Raw genomic sequence first — 23,670 nt, forward strand, 5'->3', positions numbered from 1 at the left:
AGTAAAGACTGTTGATTGATACAAATGAAAATACCTATATCATAGTTCTGAATTCAGAGTATTCCTTATATATAGTGTACATAGTGGGTGTTTATAATTTTTCTCACGATTTAGGCAACTAGATTTTCTTTTGTTGGATCATTAAAATTTCAGGCTAGAGTTGCTTAGGTAGAAAACAGTTTGAAATTCCTTCCAGATTAAAGAGAAAGGAATGTTGCCGGTGTTTAGCAGAACCGTACCTGGTTCCACTTAGTCATTTCATAATGATTGTGGGTTATATTGCACCTTCTTGAACATTTTCTCCAGCAGTTTTAAGTCCATTCATTCTCTTAATATCCTTATCTCTCTTTGCTATTCATGTCACTGTATAATTGTTTTCCTGGAAATAACAAGACCCTCAATGTAATGATTGTGACTTTATCATTCGACTGTCCTTGCTTCCAGTCATCTAGAGTCCCCACTCATTTTATTCATTCCACAAATGAGTTAATGGAATTTACAAGAACAACACTGTTCAAGACAAAGTCTTTAAGCAGGTAGCCAGCCTTCCTGCCCTCATCAGTCTTGCTGTCTGATGGTAGTGACAGAATGAAGGAATCATTGAATATGTGTGATCTGGCTCTTCAGTCATTAAGGTACAGCATAATCTAAAAATAGAGTAAGAACTTGTTATCCTAAACTTTGTGACATAATCATTTGCAAATCATCCAACAAGTAGAACCAGCAGATCATTAACTGTGTTTGGGTTTTTTTCTTTGTCTTTACTGCACATTTTTATCCTTGGGTGACTTTTTTGTCTACTACTGTGTTCTCAGCTGGCTGGCTACTTGGTAGCCCCAAACACGATCAGAAAAATACATTTCACCTCTTCAGTCCTGTTATGTACTGCCTCCTCCGTGAGTTTTTATTCTGCTGTTGCTCTTTCCGTCACCATCTTTACCTCATCGTGTTTACGTCTCATTTGTTCTTTTCCTATAGCTTTTCCTATGTGTTCTTCTGTTCTGTTAAGGATGAACAACAGTATCCTGTAAGTGTCTGATGAATCTACCAGTGTATTGCCTATCCTCTGGGCTGTCTGCATGTCATTTCCTTAATTCATCATGAATTTTTCTTGGTTCATATATGTGGGAGGAGAGCACATTGGAGAAATATGTGTTGTGAGAGGAAATTAAAATGTAGAGCTTTCTGAACCACCAGGGAAAGTTCTGTTGGGTTTCCCACTCTTGTATTGGAATCATTTCCTCTTGCTGCCATTACAACAGGCATATGAGAACTGATTTAAACACACCGCTACAACATTAGAAAATAGGAAGTCCAACTTCGGCAAAATCTCCCCTTACCTGGTCCATGCCCTGTGTTATTCTATATTCATTTAATGTATGCCTCACATGACCCTGAACCATTTACTACCTTATGCTTTATTGTGGTACATTTACATATGACTCAACCTGAATCTAATTATGCAAAACCACGAAACTGACCCTATTTCTACTTAATAACTGGCCTGCACCCTTCAAACTACCAAAAAAAAAAGAAAAAGGCTGAGTAACTGTCCCAAATGAAAGTTGGGGGTCGGAGGGGTCATTATAAAGAGACGTGGCAACTGAATGCAAAGTTTGATCCTCTTTTAGATTCCTGGACCAAGATACAAATAATGATCTATAATGGACTTTATTTGGGCACTTGCCAAAAGTTGAAAATGGACTGTGAAAATGATTAATAGTATTATATCAAAGTAAAACTTGCTAATTTTAATAATTTTACTGTGGATATATAAAAGAATATTCTTATTCTTAGAAACAGTACACTTACGTATGTATTGGTAAAGAGGCATATTTTCTCTCACTTACTATTAAATGATTCAGGGGTAATGTTTGTGGGGAGAGAGGAAACATGCAAATAAGGTAAGATATAAATAATTGGTGGTCCGGGTAAAGGATATAGGGAACACTTAATAGATTTCTTTATTGCCCAGTTTCTCAGGTCTTTTCTTCAGCTTCTGTTTACCATGTTTCTTCAGAAGGAGGATTTCTATGCAGTCAGCTTCACTTTAGTTCTTATGATTAGAAAGAACACACTTTGGGGAAAGCTGAAGGAATGCTCCGAACATGGCACTTGCAAGCAGATGTAGAAAATGGATGGGCTACCCAAAATGCTCAGTAGCTACCAGGACCGTTCCCAAAATGTTTTTGTAAAATAAGTTTCCAGACTATGCCTGGATTTGTCTCATCAGCGGTAACAACAAAATAATTTGAAGTCCAATCCCTCAGCAAAACTCCATCTACTTACTTTCACATTTAAGATATCTTTAAAAGTTAACAAAATTCAGTAGACTGCGACTTGAGAGAGATACTGATGGCAAGGAAAATTGATATTTCAGACCTATGGCTGCTGTTCTCTTTATGAGACATTTTATTATCCTGATGGGTGGAGCCATGATTCAAAGACATTTTCTAAAAATGAATTTTCTCACCCAGTTGTAAATGAAAATGCCCTTGAAGAGGTCTGAAAGTATTTTGTATCACACACTATTCAGGTGATGCATTAAACAATGCCGCCCCTGCTCCTGGACTGAAGAATAAGAAAACCTTGTGTGAACTTCATCTGAGGGTCTGGGTTTTAAAAGGGAAGTGAAGTGTAATTTTCTGAATATACCTATGCAGAGTTTCTTTCCTGGGTTAGTCTCATTGTCCCCAGAGCAATTCACCCAGTATTAAACTATTTTAATCTGCATCTCATTGAATTCATTTTTCTCAGAGTAAATTCATGATGTCTGTAGCTGTCCAGACATAAAGGTAACACATTTGTAAGTGGGTGGTGCTAGCGTCAATGGAAATTCACAATCTAAGGAGGACAATTCTGCATAAGAAAGTATAATCTCCAAAAGAATCTACCATCCTCCAGTCCACTTGGGTGTCTGACTTTTCCTAGGAAGTGTCCTGATTTGGGCTCCCTGATCACACCCTTCAGGGGAAAAAAATGTCGGCTTGTTCATAACGTGTGGGTGAATTCAGTCAGCAGGACTCTTCGCGTTTGACCTGTATTTCAGCTAGCCTGTCTGACTTCCCTTTTCCCACTGGGTAGTTATCATTTAACATCAAGTCTCCATATTCCATCTGGGGTGTGGTTGTTCAGAAAATAGCATCATGTCATTTGGGAAAGTGGAAAAATAAAGGTCATAGACGAGAACCAATGATAGCAGGAGTTTTGATTTTCTGTAAGGAGTAGGAGTGATTCAAGAAGATTCAGTGGAATTATACTTCTGTTAGAAATCTTAAGATGCCTGCCAGGTGTTAATGTGATGGTGATGGTGCTTTGTGGACCTCTAAGGTCCAGGCATAGTGCACACTCTGTGTCCTATACTGACATGTTTAATCCCCACTCTCATCTATACATAAGGAATAATGCTTAGAAATTAGTTTACTTGCCTGGGATCTCACATGCAAGTAAATGAGGAAGCTGGAATTAGGGCCCCAAGTCTTTTATTCTTATCTCATACATAATCTCTCAAGAATACTCTGTGATCTGTTTTTGTTCTCTGAATTGTATTAGATATCAAGGAATGTCCAGGCATTCAAATTGTATAATGATTTTAAGTTGATTTACCTTAAAGGATGATAAGCCCTTGTCAAAGGTCAGAGAAGGTATTCAAGGTGGGGATGAGAACACCAGGATTTTGCACTCTTCACTGATGTTTTTGTCTTAACCAAGTGAGCATCAAGTTTATGAAGCACTTTCTTCACGTGTAACTTGAGTGTAGTCATTTCTGCCCAGCCTTCACGGGGATTGTTAGATGGATTAAGTGAGATCAGGAATGGGATGGCTTTTTGCGAACTGTAAAATCAAGAATATTATTATCATCATTGCCGTTAAATTTTTGTGGATTGACTAAAATAGCCCATATTGGCTATTTCTTAAAGCTGAGAGCCCCCATCAAATTCTTATCATCAAAATGATACTTGTCTCTAAAGACATGTCCATTTAAGCCTTTAAAATTTTAACATGTGAACTGAATCTCACAGCCTTGGTTTTCTACCTTAGCGTGTTTTAACTCCATTAAAATCTGGCTTCCTAGTAGAGACCGTTCACCATGACATGAGTATTAGGTAATAAGATGTTGGGTGTTATTTTTGTGTGTGACCTAAAGTCATCGTAGTTATGTGAAAAGACATGTATTTTATTGATATCTACTGAAGTATGTTGGGGTAGAATGATAAAATGTCTAGGGTTTGCTGTCAAATACTTTAGCAAAGAGAAATATGGATAGATGAATACATTGGTCAAAATCTTATTATGTTGGGGAATCTGAGTACACTGTACTATTCTCTCTACTTCTGCATAGGTTTTCCTGGTATATTCTCCTAATATGTTTTTTATTGTTCTTTTTACAGATGCAGATTTTCTTTTACAATCCAGATGATTTTGACAGCTTTCAAACCGCCATTTCTGAAAACAGAATAATCGGAGCTATGGCTATATTTTTTCAAGTAAGTTAACAATGGCTCAAATACTTCAACCAGAGTTCTTTGAGTATTTTTTTTTTAATTCACCGAATTGTTCCATGTTTAATGAATACATCTGTTTTCTAGTTCACACCTGTCTAAATGAAAGATATTTCATATTGTCTAATGTGTGATTTAAAATGTAAATAAGTATGTTTAGAAACATAATGAAAAATTTTGCATGAATTATTCTGATTTTATTGCTACTTGACTGGTGCACAGATTGAAGAACACATTTATCATCTAAGTTACTTCACTCCTGAAGCGTTTTGAACAGGTTCCTTCAGCATATTAAGAGGCTGATGTTTTAAAAAAAAAAAAGTGGTTTTCTTTGGAGCAACTTTAAAATTTGACATTACTTGCAAGTAGATTAATAAATCGCATCAGTCATTTCTCTAAAGAGACTTCATTTCTACCCCCTCGTTCCCCTCCAGAAATCCCCATGGTAACTAAAATTTTTATTGAGACTGTTTCCACGTTAGTATGTTTATGATCTCCCAGACTCTCTTTCTCTTTTTTGTTGTATTTGTATTAAGGAGTTTTCCTGGCTCATGTGTTGGTTCCATATCTAGAAGTGAAACCGTTGCATCCTCCCATAGATAATACTGTCCAGGCTTCTTAGTGTTGATCAGTGGGTGTCTTAACCAAGTAGCCTGGAGGAGACCTGGTGCTTTTTTTGTGTGGGAAGGTAATCTGAGTAGGAGGTGTATGGCTTGTCTTTCAGTCTTGCAATTTGCCTAAAGACCACTTACAAGTCTTCCTTTTACCAATGAGTCATCATGGGGAAATTATGTCTTTCTGACAACTCAAAGGAACATTAAAGACATCAGAACCTTCTTCAATATGTGTCTTTAACCTCCGCCTTTTGAGGCAAGCTTCTTTGTCATTGAGATGGAGCCACTCTTGTGTGGAGCGTGTTAATTTCACTGCCCTTTTTAGTGAGTGACACAGAATGCACAATTCTCTTTACTGTTTGTCTCTCTCTTAATACCCCTCTCCCTTTCTTTTCTTGGATAAAGGCTCAAAGGGGATGTGATTTTTGAACAATTGAAAAGCCTAATATCCTATCCAAACTTCAGAAACAATAAGAGTGGCGTTCTACAGCATTGGTTATGACACTAATTTTCATACTAAGGTTTCTGACCTAGTACTGAGCCATGAAATCATTTCAGTGAGTCTTGACCAGCATTTTTAAAATAAATAGAATAATACAGAACAGAAAGTATTCAAGTGTACCACACATAGTAAGGGTAAATAATTTCTTTGAACTTGTTTTTTCATTGCTCATACACAGACATGCAAGCAATTGGGTCATTATACTAAATGTGTTTCTCATTGTGGGTGATACTGAAATATTTTGAAATATTTTGTTTACATTGTATATTATGATAATCTCCTCATTGTTCCTACTGTTTGCCCAGGCATTTCTTCCCCTGATTATTTTCATGAACCACAGAAGAGCGTAGTGTTCTAAAAGCTTACTCAGTAGAGTCAAAAATACGTGCATTTGAATCTCATCTTTTCCACTTAACTGCATAATGGTGATGTAGTTGTTTAAACTTTTTGTTTTATTTTATTTTTTGACCACACCATGTGGCTCACAGCATCTTAGTTCTCTGACCAGGGATCAAACCTATACAATAGGCATTGAAAGCACTGAGAGGCCTACCCCTGGACTGCTAGGGAATTTCTAAACTTTTCAACCACAGCATTGTTATCTGTGAAATGAGGATGGCAACTTCTGCATCATCAAGACTGTAGTCGTTAAATGAAGTCCCTAGTGTGGGTTTTGGCACATCGTAGACATTTGGTAAATGCCAAACAAAATATGTACCCATATCCAGCCACTTCTGTTTCTATGAGGTGGAGACCCCATGGTGTATGTGTCTTCTCTGCATAAACAGAAGTCTGTTCTGGGCACAGCCCTGCTAGCAATTCAGTTGGGTTCTGTCATAACCCCTTGTGTATCTAAAGTGTGATAGATTTGTGGTTGGCATTACTGGGGTTGCTTGAACTTCTCAGACTGTTTGTACTTGTGTATTTGTGAGCGTGCTCTCAGTCATGTTCAACTCTTTGCAGCCCCTTGAATTGTAGCCCATCAGACTTCTCTGTCCGTGGAATTCTCCAGGCTAGAAAACGGGAGTGGGTTGCCATTTCCTCCTCAGGGATCTTCCTGACCCAGGGATCAAACCTGTGTCTCTTGCATCTCTTGCATCGGCAGGCAGATTCTTTATCACTGGGGCCACCTGGGAAGCACTTACATAGTTTTCCTTACTTTTTATCACGCTCCTCTTAGCACACTGTTTTTCATATTGCTGGATCTCTACTCCGGCAGCCCTGCCTTCATACCTACCCTTTCCTCCTTTTCTGTCATGCCCACCCATGCCTCATCCAACCTGGTTCTATTAATACTTTATAGGTCACCTTTTTTTAAAGGAAAATAAAATTTTTAAATGTTATTTATGAGTACTGGAAAGTCTATTTCACAGCATGCTCTACCCAAAAGGCTTCTATTTTTCCAGCTCTAGAAAGTCTTCTTAAATATAAGACCAATTAGAGTATGGGCAGGAGAGGCACATTGGTGTAGAAACCAGCAAAAGACCTCAGTGTGAAATCTATGCTTTGGATTTTTAAAGTATTTCCGGGACACAAGTGCTTGTTCACATACATAGAAATATAATGTGTATTTCATCTGGTTAGTCCTCTCAGTTTTGGCTTGCTATCCTGTGGACACAAAATAGAGGGCAGTTAATAAAAAATAGAATAGTTGTTTTTCTTTTTTTTAGATAGCAGCTGCATGAAGCTACTTTCTTTGTTTTTCTTGTAAGTTCACATGCACATTTATACATCTGAGTTCACACTATGTCATTGCAGTGGAAAGAAGATGATATCATTGCTATTTTAATTTGGCAGTCTTTTTAGAACCTGTATTTTGAGATCTTTGTGTTTTGAATCTTTCTAATAAGAATGCTTGATTTGGGACTTTGGTATTTCTCCCCCAGGTAAAGAAATCTTGATGTACATTTCCAAATTCAAACCTAGTACCTTCCATTTTGGTCTTAAAGAAGTATTTATCATTCTCTCGGGAATGATTTGATGACATGTATGGTATCACTTACTACATTAAATAGATGTGGTAAGTGTAGTCACCTCCTGCCCACTAGAAGTGGGTCATAGTCCTATGTGATAATGGCTCGAAAGAGGTGAGAGGAGAAGGTCTCCTACTTATGAATTGGCTGTATGCTGCTCTGGTGCCCATAAATGCTCAGATTCATTGTTGAGAATCACAGGATATGAATGACCTACAAGTGCATGTCTAGGCAAGGCTAAGTTCTATGTAGATGCTGTGGCTTTGATGCCAGCTTGCTCTACACACTAAAATAATTTTCCCAACAATTTCAGTTTTTCATTATCTGTGTTTCTTTTTTTCCCCCTGATCATCTGCCTGTTACTCCAAGGAGTTTTGGCTGTCTTACTGCCTTTGCTATAGTTAGGTATGATGAGGTTCTTAGGTTTCCAAAATGCCAAAGCACACACACACCTAACAGACACATGGTCGACCAGGGAACATGTTGGCTGAGTGCCGGTGGTCCTGTTGTAGCTCATAAACATAATGACGGATGCTCCATCATGCTTACAATTATTTTCTTCAGTTAAACGTGGAATATTTCATATAAGATTTCCTGATGATGCTGTAACAATGGAGATCTGAGTAGTGACTGTCTCCTTTGGAGGGGGTGTGGATTTCCATGATGATAACCCATTCTCTAAGCACTTTCCATGACTTCACTGTCAGCATGACCTTGATTTCATGACCCCAACCTGGGCCCCAGTAACCTTGAATAGTGCCTGACATCCTTTGGTTGCGGACAGAATTGAAGGTCAGTCTCACTGTTGAAATGTAGTGATCCAGGTTTCCCCTGAATGCTTTGTGTGAACACCAGTAAAGGCAGGATCGCCTCCAGGTACAGAGCAGAGCAAATCATGGCAGCCCCACCAGGGTTTACGCTTTGGGGCCCACACAGTGCTAAAAGGCACATTCATTTCATAGATAAATACTGCTGAGTGGAATGTTACAGTTTTCCAACACATGTCACTAAATGCCTCTGGAGAAAGAACACCCTTTTCCAGTTCACACACCTTTGGGCTAATGGCCCTCTGGAAGATAAAGGAGAAAGGAAGGGTCAAGTTTGATTTAAAAGGATTTTCTAAATAAAATAGGGTAAAATAAGAAATAGGCGAGGGATGAAGATACTTGTTAAATCACTAAGAGAATAAATAGATGCTTGTTTAGCTAATTTATTAGTACAAAAAATGAGTATTTTTTGTTTGTTAAAATAGAATCTTCTCTGTTAGCCTGTTTTGGAGTCGTGTAGAAATGTAAAAAGCCAAAAGTCATCAAAATGCGCTTTTAATGTATTCTCGCATTTGGATAACACGCTCTTTAAAGAAGAAGGATGAAAGCCTGTGTTTATAGGACAGTTAGAATGACAGTGGACTGATTAGGCAATTTGTTGATGATACTTTGTTTTGAAAATAACTCAAAAAGGTTTAATTAATTTTGATGTAAAGTTACAAATCTTCCTTGACAAGTTGAGGTTTCCTCCTGGTAAACATTGTAAATTTAAAACGTAGCAAGTTGAAAGTGCGTTTAATACACCTAACTTACTGAATGTCAAACCATCATATCTTGGCCCAGCCTACCTTAAATGTGCTTAGAATATTTACATTAGCCAGTGGTTGAACCCGTTTATCTAACACAAAGCCTGTTATTGTTAACAAAAAGTATAGCACAGCCTGAAGTTTTCATTGTCTCAGGGAATTTACTGAATACTGAGAGGGAAAAAAGGAAGGGTCATCTGATACAGAAAGGTTGTATATGTATTGGTTATTTACCCTGTGACCACGTGACTGACAGGAAGCTGTGGCTCACTGCCTTGCCTATCATCGGAAGACAGTTTATCTTACCATCTTCCTAGCTTGGGAAAAGACCAAAATTCGAAATAATGTGTATCACTTTCACAACATCATCAAGTCAAAATTATAAGTTAGGGACTCTCTGTATAGAGCAGAGACTACTCAATTCCCAGAGTGACCTTATGTTTAACTTGACCTGTATTTTTTTTAGATCAAGGATCTTCTGTCATTGCCCTTGAAATTGGGTTCTGGTTTGATTTTTCTGTCTTGCAATCTGTTTCTTCATCATTTCTCTTTGAACTGTTTCCTCCATTATCCCTATGAGCATCAAAATGCCTTGAACCATGCAACCATCTTAATGACTTTCAATCTGTTACTTATAGAAGTTTGGGATTCCCACGCTTGTAAAATTTTGATTTTATAGGTTTGATTTTTGTGGGGTTTTTTTTTTTTTTCTTTTGAGGAAGGACATGATTATCTTTGAATATGTGATGGCGAAGGAATCTCGTTTGTATTGCTACCCAGTTACCATTGTTATTTAAATGCCAGAAATTTTATTTATATTTCCTGATTCTATTGAACTTCAGAATTATAAATGCATGATTCTTTAAAAGCATCTACATTTAGAAACTTTTCTCAGGTGGTTTTCTTTTCAGCTTCTTTGTTAGACCTTGTTGGGTATAATCACTTCTGAATCTTTGCATCAGACACAAAGAAAATTTTTATCATGTCTGCATCCAGGGGCCCAATCAATAGCATGTTTCTTATACATTTAAGAAATAAGTTGAGGTATTTATAGGTTGTCTTATAGTATTTCTTTTTGACAACCTGTCTTCAGCAACTCCGTTGAAGCTTTTTTCATTTAATACTAGCTTCTACTTCTTCCAGGAGCAGTGAGCCCCTTTGCACAAGTATTTTTTTTTTCCTATTCAAATTTCTATCCACAGACTGACTGCTGTCATTGGATTTTTGCTAAGGTCAGTTGCTCATGCATTTGGACCTTCCTCACTCTGTCCTAGGAGAAGACAATGGCACCCCACTCCAGTACGCTTGCCTGGAAAATCCCATGGATGGAGGAGCCTGGTAGGCTGCAGTCCATGGGGTCATAAAAAGTCAGACACAACTGAGCGACTTCACTTTCACTTTTCACTTTCACGCATTGGAGAAGGACATGGCAACCCACTCCAGTGTTCTTGCCTGGAGAATCCCAGGGATGGCGGAGCCTGGTGGGCTGCCGTCTATGGGGTCGCACAGAATTGGACACGACTGAAGCGACTTAGCAGCAGCACTCTGTCCTTCCTTCATAGTTGAAAGCAAACTTCAAAACTCAAATGTTTCCCGAGTTACTAACCCATTCTTTATATCACTCAGTGGTGCAGACTGCTTAATTATTTTTCTCCATCTGGAGAGGCTTAGTAATTAAATGAAATGGCAGCACCTGGGATTATTTATAGATGTGAAGAAGGCAGGAGGAGTTCTTGATGACTCATCCAGGGCTGGCAAGGAAGGCTTTTTCTCCACTTCCCTGGGTCTCCCCCCACCAAAGGAGCTGTGATTTGTCCTTCCTCTAACCCACTGCTTTTATCACTCCATCTCCCCGTCATGCTGTGGTTTCAGTCGGTTTCTTCTGACTTTGTACCGTGAATTCACTGAGGACTGGGAGCCTCTGCTTACTCATCAGGTGCATCTCTTGCGGGTGACTCCCATTGTGGGTTGGTTGTGCAAGTACTTAGGTGAATTCAGGGCAAACATGTTCAGGCTGTCTCGAGTCTTGACTGGAAAGGCGCACGCTGATAACCTGGTAGTGAAGAAGTGATTAGAAACCGGCATTAGGGAGTGTTGTTGTTTAGTCACTAAGTCGTGTCCGACTCTTTTTGCGACCCCTTGGACTGTAGCCCATCAGGCTCCTCTGTCCATGGAATTTTCCGGGCAAGGATATTGGACTGGGTTGCCATTTCCTTCTCAAGGGAATCCTCCCGACCCAGGAATCAAACCCGCATCTCCTTCTTGGCAAGTGGATTCTTTACTACTGAGTCACCTGAGAAGCCCCCGAAGGAGTGTAAGACCTGAGAATACTGGACTACAGTTTTGTAGGTGGAGGTCCATGTCTTGTTCTTCTGCTCCCTGTCCCACCATCCACCTTTCTCTAGCCCTCACTTCAGTGTCTTGACCTCACTTGTTGCTCAGGATATTTGTAGTGGATAGGACTAAGTTACAGGAAGCTTTTTAGGATCCCACCACAAGACTGATGATTTGGGTTTTGGAAAAGCACATGCCTAGGTAACTGCCTAAGCTTCAGCTGAAAAAGGTGATGGATTTACAGAAGCGTAAGGCTTTTGAAATGGTGAAGGACACTGACCATGAAGATTCTCAGACTGCTGATCCATTGAGGAGGCAGTTCTAACCTGGGACTCCACTGCGTCTAACATTACTCTCAACTGTATCTCTGCTTATGCCTGTAGCTGGGAAAAGCATCAGGGCTTGAAACTTCCTAAAAGGTACAGTGCATTCAGAGGCCTTAAAGGAAAGTGTTAGTGCCAAGAATATCAGGGTCTATCTATATCTGAAATTGTTATTATAAAGTTTCCCACTGGGAATTCCCTGGCAGTCCAGTGGTTAGGACTCTACTTCCATGGGGTGTGGGTGGGTGGGTGTTCTATCCCTGGTCGGGGAACTAAGACCCCACAGGCAGCAGCATGGCCAATTAAAAAAAAAAATTAAGTTTCCCACCAAAATGATTTTATCTCAGTAGATGATGGGTGGAGAGAGAGGCTTTTTTGCATTGTTTAGCTCTTTTTCATTCTACCATGACTCTTTTTCTTGTGCATTTCCTTCCTAGGGTTAGTTTCTTTGTATTTCAGTGCATCTGTATGTATGACTTTTTTCTTGCTTCTGCTGTATCTCTGCTTGTGTTGACTCATTTTGCTCATTCTGCGGTGCCATTCTTCATTTGCATGGCGAATGTATCCTCAGAACTGTAGCTTGCCCTCAAAGTAGTTAGGTAACCATAAGCTTTGAAAAGAGGTGGCCTTTGAATTCTTGCTTTACTGGTAGCATTATTTTTTCATTGGGAGGTAGGGGAAGACAGATCAAAATAGGTAGATAAAGTATTGAGAAAAGAGTACAAGAATTGTGTCTTTATATATCTGTATAATTTCAGAATGATAAATAGTTAATTATAAGAGTATGAATTTCCTATTTGTGAGTTTTAGAACTGGAGTTTCCTCCATCTTTCATTTTCCTCCCATTTTTCTACAAAGCACAACACCAGTATAAACCACCCTTTTTTATTTATGGTGACCAGCAAAGTCACCTTTTCAGTTTGTTTGTTTTTTTAGCCATCCTGAGAAATAGTTTTTCTTTGTTTGATGAACAGCACATTTTCTATAATGGCTATAGATAATTTTCTTTTTTTTTTTTTCCCTTAAAGACTGGACCTATGGCCAAGGTGAAATGAATGTCTCTACCCCATAGAATGAAGGGAGAAGGAAGGGTGCAGAGAGACAAAAAGAAGGAGAAGGAGAAAAGTAAGGAGTGAGAAGGGAAGGAAGGAAAAAAATATTAAACCCACTACCAAACACCCAGGAAAAAAAAAAAAAAATCCAAGAACTATTTTTGAGTCAGAGACTGAGTGAATTTGTGTCAGGGACTCGTGATGGATTTTTACAACTTCTTCCCTAGACTGCTTATGGGGATAATTGAAGTAAACTAATATGATTCTTAATTTATCCCTTTCCAGTCGCTGCTGTTTGAATATCATCCTTCTCACATTTTCCACATCCTTGGTTTTATCCAGTTATAAGTTCAGTTCTTTCACTACATTACCTAGAAGTGTAATTTTGGAATGTTTTCGGCTAATTAAGAGACTTTTTTAAAAAATACAAATGCAAGAATTAAAATACATATGTTCCAATTAAACTATTTTAACAGCTAATTGATTTCACAAGACCTACCATTAAGTGAAGGCCAGAGTCATCGTTAATGTTCAGGTGCAATTGTGGAATAGATGTGTGGATGTACAACGTTGCATTTAATGCCCTATGAGATGTTTTCACTACATCTCCTGTCTGCAAATGGCCTATAATTCAGATTTCCTCTTAGTGGACATTATGGAGGACTATATTTGGTGAAGCGTTACATAATTAAGAAACTTTGAAAAAAAAAAAATGTGAAAATCTTCTTTAATTAAATCATTGCACTTCAAGGACAGTCACCAAGTTCTTTGCCTTTGTACATCACTAAATGATAGTTTAGATTCTACCATTTACTTTAGAACTTAGATGTTTTGGCCAGTCATCGAATCTGATTGTCATAGTCTCAGATGAAACACTAGGAACTCTATAGTGATCCCATTAAAAGGACAGAAGAGAGATTGGCTGTCTGAGAGCGAAGTGGTTGGCCACGGTCCCATAGCTCTTTGAAATCTACTAAGCTAAGAATTCTAGTTTTGTTACTCTGAATCCAGTTGTCTGATTTTTCTTAAGCTCTGATTTCCCTGAAGTAGGTGTATATACCTTAACTATTAATAATTAGATCTCTTGGGACAACTCTACACACAAAGCATCTTGCATCCCAAGGTTAGAAGTGAGTGACAACTCTCTTCTTTTCCTTCTTTTTCCTCTAGGTAAACTAGTTGAAAAGATGCTTCATAAATAGAATGCAAGCACGACTAATAAAAGTTAGTGTTTATCACAGACTTAATTCGTGTAATCTTCACTGGGACCCCTCTCAAGGTATTATTGTATCCATTTTACTGATGTACAAGGTGAGGCATGGAACTTCTTTCAGTATAAATTACTCAACATCATATCAGCCAATAAATGTTGGAGCCAGGATTTCAACAGCAGTAGGATATCTCCAGGGTCTGTACTCTTTATGTAAAACTGAATCAGATAATTTTGCCTTTCTGTTGGAGAGAGTAGAGAAAGAAGTGTATATCATTGGTACCCGTTATTATATATGTATATGTGCTTCAGAACCTCTCTTAATTTTTCTGGTACCCAAAAGTTATTTTCTCGTAACTTTAAATTTTGTCCTTACGCTTTTTGCCCATAATTAAAACCTTTGATCTCATTCTAAATTCCCTTAGACTCTGTGCCTATAATTATTTTATAGATTTGATGACTGCTTTTTTTCTTCTGCCTTTTCCCTTTTATGAAAAGGCTATAAAGGGAATCCAATGAATGGTATGGTTAGATGAGGATACTGTGAGTGAACAGAGTTAAGATTTGAACAATCCTTTGTTAACTTTTTTTCATGGCAGTGGTTCTTTGAGGGAAGGGTGCAAGGGATTTCCCCCCAGAGGACCTGAAGCCATGCCTGGCCACACTTCAGTTTGTCCCATTGGGGTAGTGATGCTACTGGAATCTAGTGGATAGAAGCCAGGGATGCTGCTCAGAATACTGCAGTGCACAAGAGAGCCCTTCACAGCTCGGTTTGATCTGGCCCAAATGTCAGCGCTCACACTGAGAGACCCAGCTTTGTGTGAGGAACCAGAGGGTTTCGATCTCAATCGATGTGGGCTATCTGGGGTTATTCTGCCAGCTGATGGCTGTAAGAATAACTAAATCATCCCATGCCTGAGAAGTCCCCTAGGACTCTGGTCAACCAGGGTTTAGTTGACTGGATTCTAAGATAAGACTTAAAGACTTAGATGTTTGCAGGGAAGGAATGAAAATGCAGATAGAGATAACGGACTTGCGGACACAGTGGGGGAAGGAAAGAGTGGGATGAATGGAGAAAATAGCATCACCGTATATACACTGCCATGTGTCAAATGTATAGTGAGAAGTCACTGTATAACATAGGGAGCCCCGCCTGGTGCTCTGTGATGACCTCGAGGGGTGGGACGTGGAGAAGGGAGGGAGGCTCCCAAGGGAGGGGTGTATGTATAATTATGACTGGTTTGTGTTGTTGGTGGGGCAAAAACCAGCCCAGCACTGTAGAGCAATTTAAATCCACCCTGCTTCTATGTACTCCAACCTCACCTCAGCCCCTAGAAATTAAAGAACCCAGGGGAAATGTGTTCCCAGGCACTGTAGTGATTTGTGAAACAAGCACTGATTTAATAGTACATTCACTTAGACCTAGAAAAGTAAACAAAGGTTAAGAGCATGGGCAGATGCCTTTGAACTAGACTTCAGTGGGAGCTGGTTTGAAAATCTGAGAGATGAAGGAAGCTCCCCTGGTGGAGGCTGTAGGAGACTGTGTCTCCGTGAATCACAGGATGCTCTTGTTCCCATGGTCCCCGCGCTTTCCTAGGGCAGGATGTTAAAGCTATTAACGTTGGTTTTATTTCAGAGATCTGTTACGGCTTCTCTCAAAAGGTTTTGACTCTTTGGCCATCTCGGCATTGTCCCAGAGGAGTGAGGAACTGTCTTGAGCTGGATGAATCCTATTGTTACTCACCTGTGGTGCTGCTAAATTGAGTTGTCCAAATGAGAAGCTTGCAATTCTGAGTTCAGGGTTTACATGAAAACTCCTGTTTGTTTTCTTTGTCTGTAGCATCTTAATATATATGATACAAGTGCACTTATCTGAAGCCCAGAGCTTTTGTTTCTCTGTGTGTTCTGGATGATGCTTACCTGTCTTCTGTTAATATTTTTTGTTATGGAATGTGCTAAATCTTCATTGCTGCCCAGGCTTTCTCTAGTTGCGGAGAGCAGGGGCTACTCTCTAGTTGAGGTGTGCTGGCTTCTCATCGTGGTGGCTTGTCTTGTTGTGAAGCTTGGGCTTTAGGTGCGAGGACTTCAGTAGTTGTAGCCTGTGGGCTCGGTAGTGCTGTACTTGGGCTCATTACTTGTTACGCATGGGCTTAGTTGCCCCCAGCACATGGGATCTTCCAGGACCGGGGATCAAACCGGTGTCCTCTGCATTGCAAGGCAGATTCTTAATCACTGGAGCACCAGAGGAGCCCTATCCTTTTTTTTTTTTTTTTTTTTAGTATTTATTATCAGGTTTAGTGCCAGATGTCTCAGGAATGCAAGCAGCTAACTAACACACCGTCAATTAACTAGATCATTCAGGAAAGGAAACGAATGTCTTGGGCCACATCTGAACTTGGCGACCTGGCTACCCTCCTTTTTTTTTTTTTCAAATGGCAATCAACCTAAAGCTTTGGTTCCTCTCTGTTTTATGTTGTACAGGTAAAAGATGTCCTCATCCCACTAAAGTGCTTCAGACGGGTAAAATTCCAAGACTTCTGAAAAAGAATTACAATTTCCAATTCTCTATGAATATAAACAAACAAACGAAAAATAAACCCAGCAGGTGGTAGTTGTGGATCTGCCAAGCATTGTACATGCATTGTCTCTTGTAATGCTCCTGACAGTCCTCTGAGAGGGAGCTTCTGATGCCAGAACTTTTCTCCGATGCTTAGATTTCCTTTGATTGTGAAATCAATGTTTAGGAAGAAATTTTTTGGTAAGGGTTGGCATTTTGGAATGATAATTCAATCCTAAAATTTAGGTTTGCCCCTCACTGGCCTGTTCATTTGGACAAAGCTGTTCCTTCTCTCGCCGCCTCAATTTCTTTGTCTGTAAAATGGAGATGCTGCTATCCTGTTGATTTGTCATGAGCTTCAAATAAAATCGTGTCTAGGAAAGTGCTATGGAGCAGAATTTGAACCGCTCTATAAAATTTGTAGTATTTCAATGACTGTAAGTAAGTAATCATTTACATGATATTGATAATGAGTAACAACTAGAGTCCAAGTGCTAAAATAAAAGGTAATACTTTGTTCTTTTTTTAAAAAATGAACTTTCTATTTTGTATTGGAGTATAGCCAATTAACAATGTTGTGGTAGTTTCAGGTGAACCCTGAAGGGACTCAGCCATACATATGCATGCCCCCCTCCAATCCAGGCTGCCAAATAACATTTAGCAGAGTGCCCTGTGCTATACAGAAGGTCGTTTTTGGTTAACCATTTTAAATATAGCAGGGTGTACACGTCCGTCCCAAACTCCCTAACTGTCCCTTCCCCTCATCCTTCCCTCCCTGATCCCCGGCAGCCATAAATCTGTTCATTCTCTAGTCTGTGAGTCTGTTTCTGTTTTATAAAGTGAGTTCATTTGTATCATTTCTAAAAGGGAATACTCTGAATGATTGCTTCCCTGTACCCTGAAGCCTGGCCCAGAATAGATACATTAAAATAATCATACTGCTTTGGGCATATCAAGTATATGCATCTTCCCAGGCTCCTTGTGTTTGGTGGAGGGTGCTTCAGCTCTCTGATTACCTTGACTGTGAGACAAGGTTCTGAAGTCTAAGTGTTGTTATTGGTGCTATAATTCAGGAGGAGGTAACCAGATTCAAATTTCCTCAAGGAGCATCTACACATCTCTCTCATTCCTTTAAAGAGGAGCTAAAGTAATTACTCCTAACACCTTGGATGGTGAAATAAATAGTTATTTAATTGGAGCAGGCAGTCAGCTGGGGGAGAAACAAGGAACACATTGACATGGGCCCAGATGCCTGCACATGGTGAATGGGGGGTGCTCTTTGGAAGTCAGAGGGACCCCAAGTGACTGCTGAATTCCTAGTCATGAATTTCACTCCAGTGTCAAAGTTGTAAACAAGGTATCCTTTATGTGGCCTTATTTGTTCTGGAAATGTATCCTCTCTTTGGAGATCCTTCGTTATTGTCTGCTTGGTTAGAGACACTGCCAGCAATAATGATGTGATTGCCGGAGGCTTCTTAATCCTACGGCATGAGAATGATACCATGGCAATCCACTTCATCCGTCCCCATGGTCACTGTGCCATTCATTGGGTTATGAGTGGGAGGTGCTTCTGCATTTTGCGGCTCTAACTCTCTTTTCCTCCTTGTCCAGGGGGATATGATCGGCCCATACACATGTCCGTCTCTCCTCTCCTGTGGCTGTTCCACTGCCTTCTTTGTTCATTACCTTTGCAAAGGTGCAGAGTCCACATGGTGTCCCATGTACTGTGGGCAGCATGGTGTCCAGAGAACTGAATAGACTATGGACCCTGTCACATGTTATCAAGGACGTGACTCCATGCACACACACACACACACACACACACACACACCTGTAAGCTCTTTAAGACACGAACCTTTCTCTGTTTGCTGTTTCAGTCTCACCACGTACCACAGAGGTGTTGTGCTGTGTGCTCAGTCACTCAGTTGTGTCTGAGTCTTTCTGATACCATGGACTAGCCCGCCAGGCTCCTCTGTTCATGGGGTTCTCAGGCAAGAATACTGGAGTGGGTTGCCATGCCCTTCTCCAGGGTATCTGCCCCACCCAGGGATCGAACCCACATCTCTTGGGTCTCCCGCGTTGGCAGGTGGGTTTTTACCACCAGTGCCGCCTGGGAAGCCCTCAGAGGTACTGGACACAAGCAGAAGTCACTACTTGCAAGAGTCTGCTTTCTGCCTCTCAGTTTTCTCATCTGGACAATGGAACAGATTGAAAGAGACCTACCTTTCAGGATTGCCGTGAGGACTGTGTTCGTGAAAATACATGGAATGAACTTGTGCGTGGTGCAGGGTAGGTTCTCAGTAAATGTGAGTTCCTGTTGTAATCTAGGCAGTAGCAGGTATCATTGTGTATGCAGTAACAAAAACCGGTCACCGAGAGCTGCGATCATGTGGAAGGAAGAGCCAAGAACCCACATTGTGTGAGAGAGGAAAGGCGTTGTCCCCTGCACTGGGGTCATGACTCCTTATCTGTGGTTTGTTCTTCCTCTTCCTCTCCAAGCTCAGGGACTGGCAAGAGCAAAGAAGCCTGTCCTCCCCAGTGACTGCACAGTGGGATCACTGGAAGAGCTGTGACTCTCCTGGTATTTGGGGCCCCCTCCCAGGGTTTAGATGTCATTGGTCCGGGCGGTGGTCTGAGCAGTTGTCTTTCTCCCCACCCTCGCCCCTGCCCTTGCTCTTGTGTAATTCTTAGATGCAGTGCACAGCCAGGGACTGGCCCCCGGGACTCCCTTGCATGCATGCTCATTCTCTTAAGTCATGTCTGACTCTTTGCAACCCTATAGACTGTAGCCTGCCAGGCTCCTCTGTCCATGGGATTCTTTAGGCAAAAATACTGGAGTGGGTTGCCATGCCCTCCTCCAGGGGATCTTTCTGACTCAGGGATCGAACCCTCATCTCCAGCAGCTTCTGCAGTGCTGGAGAATTCTTTACTGCTGAGCCACTGGGGAAGTCCCCGGGACTCCCTTTGGTCCCCTGAATTGTCCTCACCCCCTCCCACCTCCCTCCACCCCCTGCATTCCCACTGAGACAGCTGATGATTCACTGGGGCCTTACTTGACAGTTTCCTTAACAGAGCATGTTCTCTGCTATGACACCCCCAGGACCCTCCCTCTCTCACATCCCAGGGTAGCACCGGTCCCACTTGCATTGTGTTCTCAGTTTGCAGTGAACAGTTTCAGGGTGGGTGAACTGGGTGACTCCACCTCATCCTATCACCCAGGATGGCGATGATCTCCTAGGTGTAGAGGAGCCTTGTCATCTTTCCTACCTCCTAGTTTGTGCCAGAAGAAATGTGGGTGTAGAGTTGTTAGTGATGAGGCAGATGGAAGGAGACTGCAACAGAGGATCAGGTGAGTCTACAAGCTTCCCCCCACCTGGAGAGGATGAGTAGGCAGAGCAAGGCCAAGCTGATGCATTAACCCAGGCGCAAGGCCTTGGGACTGTTGTCTTGGGCTGGCTGCTCAGTGTTGGAGACCAGAAGCCCAGCCTTCCCCTCCGGCTGGGGTGTGGCTGTGGGAACTGGGAAGACAGTGTAGGGAGAAGAACTGAGCTTGCTTTTCTTCAAATAGTTGTATTTAGGGGGGCTTCCCTGACTTGGGCGGACTTCCCTGGTAACTCAGACGGCAAGGAATCCACCTACACTGTGGGAGATCCAGATTCGATCCCTGGGTCAGAACGATCCCACGGAGAAGGAAATGGAAACCCACTCCAGTATTCTTGCCTGGAGTATTCCATGGACAGAGGAGCCTGGAGGGCTACAGTCTTAAAAGATCGCAGAGTTGGACATGACTGAGTGACTAAGACTTTCACTTCTTTCCCTAACTTAGACAGGGGCTTGTAGAGGGGAGCTAGAAGCAGAGTTCCAAGGAAGAGAGAGAGCAGTTCCCCAGGCCTTTCTGGATGAATCCTTGTTGGGACAGATCCCCGCTTCTGGCAAGCCCGGAGGAAATGGAGAAGAGAATAGGGCTAGGGTGCATTTTGTCTCTTCATCCTCCAGCTTACTGCCTGTTACTGATCACATTAGGGAGGAAAGTCATCTGTTTGTCTGGCCAGTCCATACCTGTTATCTTCTTTGATGCTCAGACCTGTGAAGTAAGAACTTGCGCTCCTGACTGACAAATGATAGTAAGGAACAGACAGTTTGTAACTTGCCCTCAGTCACACAAATACTAATGGAAAACGGTGGGATCAGAACCTATTCTTCCTGCCCTGGAGGCTTTTCCTGTCTTGCCAACCTCATTTGGATCTGCTCCTTCCATCTGCTCCACCTCCCTGCTTTTTCTTCCCAGGAGTGTGGACCTGGGGTAGGACCAGTTCCTCAAAGCATTTCTGCTCAGCCCTCGAGGTGGGCTCTGTGGTGATAGCACTCAGGACATCAGGTGATGAGAACTTTCAGGAAAAGACTTTATTGGGGAAATATATTTTGGAGTCACTTCTGCCAGCAGCTCTCTTAACATTTGGAAGATGCTAAGGCTGGAGAGCTAAGTGTTTTCCCTACCTGCCTCCAAAGCACATGATTTTAATTGGCTACCCATGGAACTCTACTGCAGGCCCATTGACATTGGGTTTTTATGCTTGTTGCCATGCAGCTCCCCGAGTGTGGTTGCTTCAGTGGAAGATTATGGATGTTCTCCGCTCGGCTATTCCAGGCACTGGCAGCGTCTGCTCCAGATCTCGGGAGCCGAGCCAGACCTCCCCCCAGCCCAATGTCCCCACTGATGCCACGTGCAGGGCTGATGCTGAGAAGTCAGCTCAGACCCTGGGCCAAGAAAGGTGTTTGGGTTGGGAGACTTCGGGAGGCCCTGGGAGTTCTCAGTTGGCTGGGGGACCCCTCAGCGTGACTGAAACTTTCTGGAAGCCCAGAAGCAGTCCTGCTTACATCTGGGCTGTGGTCTGCCAACAGGCTTTTCTTTTTCGACATTTCTGGATGAGAAAGGCTGTGACCTGCTGCAGAGGAGCATTTCCTTCCACAGGCTGCCTTAGCCTAGAGGAATGAAATCCACCTTCGGTGCGTTTATCTGCCAGAATAGCCCTGCCGTAATCATCTTCTCCTCTCCAGCTTTACACATGATAAAGTGCTGCCCAGCCTTCTTCTGTCGGGTGAATGTGTAAAATCGGCCCAGATTCCCGGCAAAGTACTGTGCCTTCAATTACCTCTTGTTATAAAAGCTTCATTTAAAAGTTCTTGGGCCATAAAACAAAGCAAGAGAGCAGTGTTTACCATCGCAAGTTGTTAAGTAGATGATCTTGGTGTCAGAGGGCACTCTGGTAGGCAGCGATGGTATCAGTTCTCGAGCATTTCCAAGCCACACCCGCTGTGTGGCCTCCAGTGAGGCAAAGGCAGGATGCTCTACAAAGAGATTCCTGCAGCTTGTCCTGCAGTTGTCTCACTGTCAACTTCCAAGGCTTTTCCGGCTGTAAAAAACAGTATTGGGAGACATGCCTGATGGTTGAGTGGTTAAGAATCTGCCTTCCAATGCAGGGGACATGGGTTTGACCCCTGGTCGGGGAACTAAGATCCCCCATACCTTGGGGCAACTAAGCCCATGAGCCGCAACTAGAAAAGCCAGCATGCTGCAAGAGCCTGTGTACTGCCACAAAGACCCAGCAAGGCCAGAAAAATGTTTTTTAAGGCAATATTGGAATGTTACACCAGTACAGTGGATCATGTAGTATCTTGAGTTCTCATTGGAAGAAGTGTGTTAACTGTCTAGACCTTTCCAGCGCATGTGTATAGAATTAGCTGATCTCTTTCAATGTTCACCAAATATCCTTGTAGCCCAGCGTGGGCCAGGTGCTCTGCTGAGCACCAGGGCTGCCTTGGTGAGGACACACCCATGCAGCCCTGGTCCTTGTGGACATCCCAGTCTGTTCGGAAAATAGATATTAATCACATAAATGTGCTTTGTATATGTGCTGCCGAAGCGAGCACATAATCATATAAATGTGATTTGGATGCAGGATTAAAGTTGTGTTGAACTCAGTGAAGGAAAGAGACGTTCAGTGCTTTGAGAGCATGTCTCAGGGTCCAGGCCCCATTTGGGGGTCAGAAGAGGCTTCCTGAAGAAGGTGTGATTGCCCAGAATTTCACTAGGTCAAGAAGCTTCAAGGGAGTAGTAGTGTGTGCCATGGCCCCAAGGCAGGAGAACAGAATGCCAGTGGACCTGAGAGGAAACCACAGGGCGGGGAGCTGGACCCCACAGAGCCCAGAGGCCATCTCCTCTGGGGTTTTATCCAGGGGAGCCATTGAGAAACTGGCTGGGGAGCCTGACTTGTTAGCCCTGTGGCGCTGACTAGGAAAGCTGTGGCTGGGGGACAAGCTGGAGAGAAACCCAAGCACGATGCACTGTCATCCATTTGTCATAAAGAAAAGAGATGGCGGTGGCTGGGACCTGGGGAAAAATGATCTCTTTCTATTACCAAGACTGTAGGAATTTTATGTTCTTATGTAGGAGGAAGAAAATTAGTTTCAGGCTCTGGGAGAGTGCATTTGAAGCAACTTGGTGACGAAATGAAAAGAATACTTCTGGGGTAGGAAAGCAGGTCAGAGGGGTTTTATGAATGCTGCTCACAATCAAGTTGGTAGTAACATCCTTGTTGTTGTTTGGAGGCCGGCAATTTATCTGCATTCACTTTTCACTGATCGTTGCGTTGGATGTTTTTTTCCTGTTGTGTGTATTTCTTGTTTTATGTGCATTTTGCAAGGGTATTGAATGGGCCTTCTGTCTTCATCGGGTTCCATTTTAATTTTGGAGAGCTGGACAAGGGTCTGATTATAATGATCAGTTCATGTGTGTGTTTCGCCATGCCCTGTCTCTGCAAATACAAGCTGACTGCTTTCTATTGTGAAAAGTGAATTTCGCAGCCATATTGTTAAACCCATAAGCCTATAGACCGAACTTCATGGGAATTTCATTAGTGTGTTTCTACAAATAGTCTTCGGATGTCTAATATATAAAAATTAGGGATGTCATTCAGAATGTCATGTTAGCTCTTCACCCTCTGTTAAACGACAGATGGATGACCAGACT

The 23,670-nt window shown here is 41.8% G+C and overlaps 1 protein-coding gene across 3 annotated transcripts in view; it reads left to right on the plus strand.

Annotated features, from left to right (window-relative positions):
* The window catches only part of PTPRG (protein tyrosine phosphatase receptor type G), a 749,569-nt gene that overhangs the window by 510,948 nt on the left and 214,951 nt on the right, over positions 1-23,670 (plus strand). For all 3 annotated transcript variants that reach the window (XM_043441944.1, XM_043441943.1, XM_043441946.1), the window contains exon 5: positions 4,392-4,487. In XM_043441944.1, coding sequence (XP_043297879.1) covers positions 4,392-4,487 — 96 coding nt within the window. The remainder of the gene's footprint in view (positions 1-4,391; positions 4,488-23,670) is intronic.

The sequence above is a fragment of the Cervus canadensis genome, chromosome 22 (genome assembly GCF_019320065.1).
Source record: "Cervus canadensis isolate Bull #8, Minnesota chromosome 22, ASM1932006v1, whole genome shotgun sequence".
Taxonomy (NCBI): Eukaryota; Metazoa; Chordata; class Mammalia; order Artiodactyla; family Cervidae; genus Cervus; species Cervus canadensis.